Below are 11,569 nucleotides of genomic sequence, written 5' to 3'. Positions count from 1 at the left end.
AAAGGGAGTGCTCCTAATCTCAGCTTGTTACCTGTATAAAAGACACCTGTCCACAGAAGCAATCAATCAATCAGATTCCAAACTCTCCACCATGGCCAAGACCAAAGAGCTCTCCAAGGATGTCAGGGACAAGATTGTAGACCTACACAAGGCTGGAATGGGCTACAAGACCATCGCCAAGCAGCTTGGTGAGAAGGTGACAACAGTTGGTGTGATTATTCGCAAATGGAAGAAACACAAAAGAACTGTCAATCTCCCTCGGCCTGGAGCTCCTTGCAAGATCTCACCTCGTGGAGTTGCAATGATCATGAGAACGGTGAGGAATCAGCCCAGAACTACACGGGAGGATCTTGTCAATGATCTCAAGGCAGCTGGGACCATAGTCACCAAGAAAAAAATTATTAACACACTATGCCATGAAGGACTGAAGTCCTGCAGCGCCCGCAAGGTCCCCCTGCTCAAGAAAGCACATATACAGGGCCGTCTGAAGTTTGCCAATGTACATCTGAATGATTAACACACTATGCCATGAAGGACTGAAATCCTGCAGCGCCCGCAAGGTCCCCCTGCTCAAGAAAGCACATATACAGGGCCGTCTGAAGTTTGCCAATGTACATCTGAATGATTCAGAGGAGAACTGGGTGAAAGTGTTGTGGTCAGATGAGACCAAAATCGAGCTCTTTGGCATCATTTCAACTCGCCGTGTTTGGAGGAGTAGGAATGCTGCCTATGACCCCAAGAACACCATCCCCACCGTCAAACATGGCGGTGGAAAAATTATGCTTTGGGGGTGTTTTTCTGCTAAGGGGACAGGACAACTTCACCACATCAAAGGGACGATGGACGGGGCGATGTACCGTCAAATCTTGGGTGAGAACCTCCTTCCCTCAGCCAGGGCATTGAAAATGGGTCGTGGAAGGGTATTCTAGCATGACAATGACCCAAAACACACGGCCAAGGCAACAAAGGAGTGGCTCAAGAAGAAGCACATTAAGGTCCTGGAGTGGCCTAGCCAGTCTCCAGAACTTAATCCCATAGAAAATCTGTGGAGGCAGCTGACGGTTTGAGTTGCCAAACGTCAGCCTCGAAACCTTAATGACTTGGAGAAGATCTGCAAAGAGGAGTGGAACAAAATCCCTCCTGAGATGTGTGCAAAACTGGTGACCAACTACAAGAAACGTCTGACCTCTGTGATTGCCAACAAGGGTTTTGCCACCAAGTACAAAGTCATGTTTTGCAGAGGGGTCAAATAGTTATTTCCCTCATTTAAAATGCAAATCAATTTATAACATTTTTGACATGCGTTTTTCTGGATTTTTTAGTTGTTATTCTGTCTCTCACTGTTCAAATAAACCTACCATTAAAATGATAGACTGATCATGTCTTTGTCAGTTGGCAAACGTACAAAATCAGCAGGGGATCAAATACTTTCTTCCCTCACTGTACATGAGAATGCTGTTTGTTGACTACAGCTCAGTGTTCAACACCATAGTGCCCTCAAAGCTCATCACTAAGCTACGGATCCTGGGACTAAACACCTCCCTCTGCAACTGGATCCTGGACTTCCTGACGGGCCGACCCCAGGTGGTAAGGGTAGGTAACAGCACATCTGCCACGCTGAACCTCAACACGGGGGCCCCTCAGGGGTGCGTGCTCAGTCCCCTCCTGTACTCCCTGTTCACCCATGACTGCATGGCCAGGCACAACTCCAACACCATCAGTAAGTTTGCTGACGACACAACAGTGGTAGGCCTGATCACCAACAACGATGAGACAGCCTATAGGGAGGAGGTCCGAGACCTGGCCGCGTGGTGCCAGGATAACAACCTTACCCTCAACGTGATCAAGACAAAGGAGATGATTGTGGACTACAGGAAAAAAAAGAGGACTGAGCACGCCCCCATTCTCATCGACGGGGCTGTAGTGGAACACGTTGAGAGCTTCAAGTTACTTGGTGTCCACATCACCAACAAACTATCATGGTCCAAACTCACCAAGACAGTCGTAAAGAGGGCACGACAAAGCCTATTCCCCCTCAGGAGACTGAAAAGATTTGGCATGGGTCCTCAGATCCTCAAAAGGTTATACAGCTGCACCATCGAGAGCATCCTGACTGGTTGCATCACCGCCTGGTCTGGCAACTGCTCGGCCTCAGACCGCAAGGCTCTACAGAGGGTAGTGCGTACAGCCCAGTACATCACTGGGGCCAAGCTTCCTGCCATCCAGGACCTCTATACCAGACGGTGTCAGAGGAAGGCCCTCAAAATTGTCAAAGACTCCAGCCACCCTAGTCATAGACTGTTCTCTCTGCTACTGCACGGCAAGCGGTACCGGAGTGCCAAGTCTAGGTCCAAAAGGCTTCTCAACAGCTTCTACCCCCAAGCCATAAGACTCCTGAACAGCTAATCATTGCTACCCGGACTATTTGCACTGCCTCCCCACCCCCACCCCCGTCTTTTATGCTTTTACGCTGCTGCTACTCTGTTTACAATTTATGCATAGTCACTTTAACTCTACCCACATGTACATATTACCTCAATTACCTCGACTAGCCGGTGCCCCTGCACATTGACTCTGCACCGGTACCCCCCTGTATATAGCCTCCCTACTGTTATTTTATTTTACTGCTGCTCTTTAGTTATTTGCTTTTATTTTTTTTACTTAACACTTTATTTTTTGTATCTTTAAAAACTGCATTGTTGGTTAAGGGCTTGTAAGTAAGCATTTCACTGTAATGTCTACACCTGTTGTATTCGGCGCATGTGGCAAATAAAATTTGATTTGATTTGACTGTTTAAAGTGTTAATTCAACCATGGTGTTCTTTTGTTACTGAAGCTTATATATCAAATAACCTGACAATGATCCACATCATATGGGTAGACAAATAATGTAAGTGCGTTATGCAGAAAAACACAACTATCTTTCTTTTAGGAGGCAAACTAGTAATATGAATCACTGTTGATCCCATCCTGTTCTGATCTAATGAGATGGATGTAGGATTTTCTACGGAATCGAGGCCTTTCCCAGTCATTAAGGACGACTGAACTCAAGTTAGGGGTTACATGTCAGACTCTCCTATACCACTTTGCCCAACATGAGGTTGTAAGTAAACCCTTTTTAAGGTAATATAATTTGTATCATTATTATAGGGCTGTGAAACCCATAGCCGAATGGCTTCAGACTGAGCATTTCAAATCTTTTACAGTGCATTCAGAAAGTATTCAGACCCCTTGACCTTTCCCACATTTTGTTACATTACAGCCTTATTCAAGCAAAAAGAGGTTTGCAGAAATGTTTGCAAATTTATTCAAAATAAAATACTGAAATATTACATTTACATAAGTATTCAGACCCTTTACTCAGTACTTTGCTGAAGCACCTTTGGCAGCGATTACAGCCTCGTCTTCTTGGGTATGACGCTACAAGCTTGGCAAACCTGTATTTGGGGAGTTTCTACCATTCTTCTCTGCAGATCCAAGCTTTGCCACTCCTGTGTGCTTAGGGTCGTTGTCCTGTTGTAAGGTAAACCTTCACCCCAGTCTGAAGTCCTGAGTGCTCTGGATCAGGTTTTCATCAAGGATCTCTCTGTAGGAAACCTGGCACCATCCCTACGGTGAAGCATGGTGGTGGCAGCATCATGCTGTGGGGATGTTTTTTAGCGGCAGGGACTGGGAGACTAGTCAGGCTCCATTCATCTTTCCCTCGATCCTGACTAGTCTCCCAGTCCCTGCCGCTGAAAAACATCCCCACAGCATAATGCTGCCACCACCATGCTTCACCGTAGGGATGGTGCCAGGTTTACTCCAGATGTGACACTTGGCCAAAGAGTTCAATCTTGGTTTCATCAGACCAGAGAATCTTGTTTCTCATGGTCTGAGTGTCCTTTAGGTGCCTTTGGCAAACGCTAAGCGGGCTGTCATGTGCCTTTTACTGAGGAGTGGCTTCAGTCTGGCCACTCTACCATAAAGGCCTGATTGGTGGAGTGCTGCAGAGATGATTGTCCTTTGGAAGGTTCTCCCATCTCCACAGAGGAACTCTGGAGCTCTGTCAGAGTGACCATCGGGTTCTTGGTCACCTCCCTGACCAAGGACCTTCTCCCCCAATTGCTCAGTTTGGCTGGGCGGCCAGCTCTAGGAAGAGTCTTGGTGGTTCCAAACTTAAGAATGATGGAGGCCACTGTGTTCTTGGGGACCTTCAATGCTGCAGACAGTTTTTGGTACACTTCTCCAGATCTGTGCCTCAACACAATCCTATCTCTGAGCTCCATGGACAATTCCTTCGACCTCATTGCCTGGTTTTTGCTCTGACATGCACTGTCAACATCGGGACCTTATATAGACAGGTGTGTGCCTTTCCAAATCATGTCCAATCAATTGAATTTACAACAGGTGGACTCCACTCAAGTTGTAGAAACATCTCAAGGATGATCAATGGAAACAGGATGCACCTGAGCTTAATTTTGAGTCCCATAGCAAAGGGTCTGAATACCTATATAAATAAGGTATTGCTGTTTTTTATTTTTTATAAATTAGCAAAAACTTCTAAAAACCTGTTTTTGCTTTGTCATTATGGGGTATTGTGTGTAGATTGATGAGGGAAAAATATAATTTAATCCATTTTAGAATAAGGCTGTAACGTAACAAAATGTGGAAAAAGGGAAGGGGTCTGAATACATTCCGAACGCACTGGATTTTACGGAGAGCAATTTCCGTTTTATAACAGGTAGTGTCCATTTATTTACAGTAGTGTGTTGATTAATTATTGCTTTATTTAGTGGAAATACAGAATATGTCTAAAAATGTCAAATATACCAAAAGCTAAATCAAGCAGTAATGTACGACTATTTAACCATGTTAATCATTACTGAAACATGCAAACTACAAACATTTAACCAGTTTAAGACAATGAATTCATCACAACTAGATACAAATATTTTATAAAAAATAATTCATACAAAAGTCAAGAGTTGGCTATAACAAAGTGAGTGTGTGTATATGTGTGTAAGTGTTTGTATGTGTGTATTATGGTGTTTATAATAATTTCCCATCATAAAAATGTATCCACATTCCCCAATCAAATATCTTCATCGATACCACAATACAACAAAATCTTTATTTTCTCTCAAATCTGGCAACCTCATAAAATTTGACAGACTTGTATAAAATGCATTAAGAAAGATATGGTGTAATGTACATGAAAAAGTGGAGCGTTGTATTACATTTATTATGAAGAAAATTGTGTAATGTAGGCTCCACGAAATATGAAATGCGTTATGAAGGAAATCGTGTAGGCCTACTGTTGCCTGCACGAAAAATTTGCATTTCTGACTACAACTGCACAAAATCTGTTGAAATACTTTTTTATTTTTTATTTTTTATTTTTACATATATGCACGAATTGATTGTGAGATTGTGTTGTTTTGTGAAGTAGTGCCTAGCCATGCTGACAAGTCTTTTGGTGCTTATTCGTCTACATCTGTGATTAAGGTCCTGCATTTAGCCTTTATTGCCCACAGAGGACGCTGTCCTCTCATTATTCATCTATCATTGGGCATGCTCTATCATGTAAATTAATATCAATGAGTGAATATACATACCGCATTTACAAAGACTGCAATCTGAGGAATGAATGAACAAAATTGATTTGATAAAAACGGATGACTATCCAACAAAGAAACATTTTAGAAATCCATAAAGTAGAAATATGACTAGAATTGCTCATTGATGACATATTTTAGGCTTACAGTTGGCTAACCATGACTGTTTCTGAGACCATTTCAGAATGCATTTCTAAATGAATCAGCAAAAACAATTGACACTTCGAAAACAGTGTTCAGATCTCTGACGAAACAAAGTAAACACAGATGACTCTTCTTATTAAATCGTTGGGTTTAATTGGGTTTAATTGTACTAATTAAGGGGCAATTTCATAAACTGTGTCTGAATTGTGTATGGTTTACCTTTATTGAGGTAAACCTATGTCATAGCATACGAATACACACAATTCAGGCACATGCGTCCCGTGAGCCTTTGTGTCCCAATAAGCAATGCAAATAATTGCAACTGGACTACATTTGGAGTTAGGCAAGTGATTAAAGATGCGCATCCAATTCACAATCATTTGATTGCAACAATATTTTAATTAGGCTATATCTAAATGTAAATATATATTCCTTATTCTGTAAACCTTTTATAATAGGCCTAGTGATAATGTGGACATCATTTGCAACCTCTTTCAATAGAATTGTTGGCAGATAGTCCATGGGGGAAAAGGTCTAATTATTTTCATCAATTTAACTTATTCACTCCAAATTGTGTTAAAACATGACACCTGGAGGGAAATTGTCTTGTCTGTGCTGTAATAACGAAAGTTTGTATCCTACCCTGTAAAACTATAATAGCTATCATATAAACATAGTCGAATGAATCGTGTAAGTGGAATAGGCCCTATGTAGGTAAATATTTTGCACAATATTTTGCGTGTAGCCAATTATGGGAACATTTGAAAAATGTATTTACTGGGTAATAATCAAAATATATATTTTCCCAAATGTGATCTAATCCACAATATCCTACTTTGTTGTAGGCCTATCGTTATAATAATAATAATAATAATAATAATAATAATATGCCATTTAGCAGACGCTTTTATCCAAAGCGACTTACAGTCATGCGTGCATACATTTTTGTGTATGTGTGGTCCCGGGGATCGAACCCACTACCTTGGCGTTACAAGCGCCGTGCTCTACCAGCTGAGCTACAGAGGACCACAATCTGGTTATCTGAACACATGAAGCTCTATTTTGTTGGTGTTTGTGTTAGGAAAATGGCCATTATAAAAAGCAGAACTCACATCCATAGCTTGCCGAAAATTGTTCTTGCTCTTTCTGAATCTGTGCTATATTATCGATAACTATGAATCAGACCACAACCTCATAATCCCCTAATTCATAATCACTATAATGTTTTTTAATATTGCTATTTTTTTTATTTTTTAAAAATTATCTCCCCAAACCCTGCATCAAATTGTGATATAGGCATACTCTGCTGTTAGGCTATAGGCTGTGTTCGGTGAGAGTAATTTGCCTATTGTAGCCTACTTCCAACGAAGCTCATGCCAAACATTTCCTTTTGTGCTAACAACCCTGTCCTCATTTGCTATCTAATTGGACTATATAAGACCAATAACACCAGAAAGCTACAGCCTACAGCCAAAGCGCAAAGTTAGGGTGGACTTCGTTGTTATCGTGTAGCCTACACCCCCTCTCTCTCTACCTCGCTCTCTCTCTCTGCCCGTCTCTCTCCCCCTCGTTCTACTTCCCATCTCTTCCTTAATCCCATTTGCCATTGTACATGCCCAATCGCCGTGTACTTTCCGCATTTAACTTGGATGACATTTTTATTTCATCATTAGCATCCGGCGCCAGACTGACGCTGTGGACACAGTTGCATTTTGACAAAGGAACGCACAAGACTTGGATGCAATATCGATATTATTTTGTTCTCTCTGAAGACTATTTACTTTTCTGATGTGTATTTTATTTTTGACGTTCTCGATCATCGGGTAATCAAGAAGATATTCCGCATTTAAAACATCATAAAGAAGGACAATTACCTGTCTTCTATTTTTATAATATCACAGTTTCTAAGTCTTTTAACACTTACGTTTGTGGTCTAAGGCATTCGGACCACAACCTCCAAGCAGCAATGCCCGAGACGGCGCAAGAGACGTGCACTCCGGTGAAAGACTCTCCCTTCTTCATTAAGAACTTGCTGAACTGTGATAGTAAACCATCCAAACCCAAGCCCATCTTCGCCTCGGCAAAGGTAGCTTTGGAAGGGGGCTTTTCTCTATCCCAGGTCGGGGACTTCAACTTTCCTCGCTTTGAGTTACCCACACAGAGATTTGCCTTACCCGCGCACTATCTGGAGCGAGCCTCAGCATGGTGGTATCCCTACACACTCAGCGCAGCCAGTCATCTACACAGAACCGAAGGTAAGTCCATGCACATCTGATTGTCTTCTTTACCTTTTACACTACCAGAAAACGTATAATGTGCGTAATTTGTATAGTGGAAATTGCTATGAATGCTATGGGTTGAGCTTTCATCTGTCAAAGGACATTCAAACAAGGATAATCATTCTTGAACTAAATCCATATACTCAGCAAGTATTTTGTCACTTATGATAAGTATTTCATTCAAAGTAAAGCCATTGTCAGCATTGTATGTTTCTATTTGTCTTTTGCGCGTTCAATTGAATGGTATAGCCAACTGTTATTTTATATATTTGCTAAAGCATATCCAGTGTCAACGAAGTATTGAACATGCAGCCATGTTTATAACCCATATTTCCTGTCGTCATTTTAGTTGCCGAGAAGGCACGAGCAAGAGACTCCTCTCCCACCTCTGGCACCGATCGCGACTCGCCAGACCTGGTGCTCAAATCTGACCCAGACGGCAAAGAAGACGAGGACAACAAAAGTGGTGATGAAATAGTTCTTGAAGAGAGTGATCCCGAGGACACAAAGAAACACAGTGGGGTAGACGACTGGAAGAAACACGAGGACCGTGGGGACAAGAAAGCATGTCGAAAAAAGAAAACACGCACGGTGTTCTCCCGGAGTCAGGTGTTTCAGCTCGAGTCCACCTTTGACATGAAACGCTACTTGAGCAGTTCGGAGAGGGCCGGATTGGCTGCGTCTTTGCACCTGACAGAGACCCAGGTAAAGATTTGGTTCCAGAACAGAAGAAATAAATGGAAGAGGCAGCTTGCCGCTGAACTAGAAGCTGCAAATCTGAGCCACGCCACTGCACAGAGGATAGTGCGAGTGCCCATCCTCTACCACGAAAACTCTGCCTCAGAAACTGTCAGTGCGACCGGGAACGTGCCTGTGAGCCAGCCGCTCCTCACCTTCCCTCACCACCTCTATTACTCTCACCCAATCGTCACCTCTGTGCCGCTACTCAGACCGGTCTGAAAAACAAGAGGTTGTTGTCTATATTCCTAACTCGTACAGAACACTACACAAGACAATATTTTTGTAAAGAAGAAAAGAAATAGAAAAAAGAAAGCCATGCTTTCTGTCAAAGAGGACCTATTGCGCATTTTTTTATTAGAGTGCAGTTTACATTGTCTCTGGTATAATTTCACACTATTAGCATATTGTTGTTATTATTAATATTACAAGTATTATTATTGTTATAATTATAATTAGGCCTATTATTATTGGGCCTTTTATTATTATAGCAGCTTTGAGATAATTTCCGCTAAGACTATCCAGTTCACACTGCCCCAAAATACATTTCAGCAAGCCTGTTTTCCCGGCGCAGATCCATAACATTCCGGAAATTACATTGGAGTTGATTTTGTTTCATTTCTATTTACAACTTGGGGTGTTATTTGGTGTGTTATAACAATTCGGTAACATTGGTTTGTTTTCTATTGGACAATGTGATTTTGATATGGGCAATACTGTAAACACTAACATTTGACCACAAGTTATGTGATGGACCCATTCATTTCATTGTGTTTTCTCTTTTCTCAACTATTTAGGAATATCGGACAGATTATCGAACGGGCTCAACATTATCTTTTTACTCAAAACGCTTTAACAGGGGACAATCAAGATACACTGTTTTATGTACAATATAATTGTAGCTTATAGGCTTATTGTTTTGATATACTGATTCTCATTTATGCTTGCTCGACAATGTCCTTATAGCACAACTAAGAATTTAATTTCATTACCTTTTGTGTTTTTGAAACATTAACATGGTGTACAAATGTATATGGATATATTGAATCGAGTCAAGGAAAAGAGCTACCAGTTGATGCTATTCCATTGAACAGAAATACACGTTTTGATATTGTATTGTGAAATAAATGGAGGTTATTCCATATTTAAATATTTCAAATCAGTGCGTACTCAAGAATGCACAATTATGTAATTAGGTGTAGTCTACATATGACTCGGGCATCTATTCTGAAATGTCAAATTTTGCCCGTTTGCCTCCCAAACAAATTAGGCTATTGTCGACTTTTAAAACGTCTTCATTAACAGGATTTATTGTTGCATAATGAAAATGAATATAACTAAACAAACAATAAAACTTTCCATCAAATCTTTATTATAGACCCAATATAATTGTTGTGGCTTTCAAAATTGTAATGTGTGAGATGAAATCAATATGCTCCTGGCATATATAAAGAAGAGGATATTCTGCCTAAATACTGTGTCTGATCATAAGTCAATTCTCATTACAGAGGCTCGACTGGGTCTATCTAACAACAAGTGCTACTGGTCTGGCAGACCACGTGGCCGACACTCCACCGAGACACACTACCATAGATAGCGGAGGTTGACTGAATAAGAGTATTACAATTTGGATGCTAGACATATTATATACAGTATATTGAAGCATTTATCCTTTGAACAAACATGGTGGAAACTGTGAATAGACCATGTAGCCTATGGACATCATAAAAAGTTAGAATTAATCAAAATTAAGCATTATGCATATACATTGGCGCAACTTCACAAACTAAGCTATTAAAACCACTCACTGACCTTTTTTATTTGCTCTAATTATTAGTAACTAGTTCACATTTAATTTGTCATCCATATTGACTGTAAATACAGGTAGGCCTACCTCAAAACCGCACGCTTATTTTGGTAGATCCATAAATAATTATGTGAATGAAGAACATGAGCATGTGCGTAATCAACCTGCTGTTATGTACTTTAAAAGTTGTTTTACATAAAAATGTCTCGGTCAATTAGATGCGTAACTGCCACCATCTTGACGAAATTATGCGGTAATGTATTCTATTCAAAAGAGAAAAATGGCATTCCCTAATACTAGGCTGTTCAAACTTGTGTGTGTGTGTGCATGTGTATGCGTGCGTGCGTGCGTGCAATTAGCCCACCAAATATGCAATTTGTCTTTGACGTAATGGTTGTATTGTCAATTTTGGCTGTGTAGTTTCAGGTGGGTCAACAAAACCTATAGGCCTAGAGTTAGGGTTTGCTCAATTCGGTTTCATGTTCCAAGGGTTTAGTTTGGTTGCATCTGGCTATTCACACACCAATGCCAATGTCTCTGCAGTGCTCGTGCATGCCTACAATTCACCTGTGGAAGGTTTATGACATAGAAGTAGAGCTATTGCAAGTGGTCGAAAATATACATTTATGTTGAGTAGTTCTCTCAAGTCTTTCGATCACCATAGGCCACATTAATGTTTTAGGAAGTCGAAAGGTTTTGATAGCTTTATGACAACGATTGACTCAGACTCTCTCCTCAAACCTTCACATTTTGTATCTACGGTATCTTGTGGACTGACTTTTTCCTTTTAAAACATAAGGACATGTACTTTGCTAAATCATAATGTTTCACCGATTTAATGTCAGTCACTCATTCTTCCTTTATTGTGGACGAGATAAATTTACATAGCTGCAACATTAGTCTAAAATAAAGTTTTGAAGTAGCGAAATATTTAACACATTTATTATCTACAATGTTAAGTGGAATAATATAAATATCAATATGCAACGAGTTGACTATGCAAT

The 11,569-nt window shown here is 40.7% G+C and overlaps 1 protein-coding gene across 1 annotated transcript; it reads left to right on the top strand.

Moving 5' to 3' along the window:
- Nucleotides 1-7,223: 7,223 nt before the first annotated feature.
- LOC121583201 (homeobox protein HMX3-like) lies at nucleotides 7,224-9,030 on the top strand. Its single transcript, XM_041899397.2, has 2 exons — nucleotides 7,224-7,996; nucleotides 8,370-9,030. Exons 1-2 carry the CDS (start codon nucleotides 7,708-7,710, stop codon nucleotides 8,978-8,980), a joined length of 900 nt encoding a protein of 299 aa, XP_041755331.2. The 5' UTR covers nucleotides 7,224-7,707; the 3' UTR covers nucleotides 8,981-9,030.
- The last annotated feature ends 2,539 nt before the right edge of the window (nucleotides 9,031-11,569 follow it).

Source organism: Coregonus clupeaformis, chromosome 1 (genome assembly GCF_020615455.1).
Source record: "Coregonus clupeaformis isolate EN_2021a chromosome 1, ASM2061545v1, whole genome shotgun sequence".
NCBI lineage: Eukaryota > Metazoa > Chordata > Actinopteri > Salmoniformes > Salmonidae > Coregonus > Coregonus clupeaformis.
Note: the sequence above shows the minus strand (reverse complement) of the source record. Positions and strands in the feature narration are given on the sequence as shown.

What these genes read in the sequence shown, in the direction of transcription:
- LOC121583201 (XM_041899397.2), top strand. Translation starts at nt 7,708, where the DNA reads ATGCCCGAGACGGCGCAAGAGACGTGCACTCCGGTGAAAGACTCTCCC. An exon ending in TCATCTACACAGAACCGAAG is followed by an intron (nt 7,997 to 8,369) that starts GTAAGTCCATGC and finishes TCGTCATTTTAG; the next exon opens with TTGCCGAGAAGGCACGAGCA.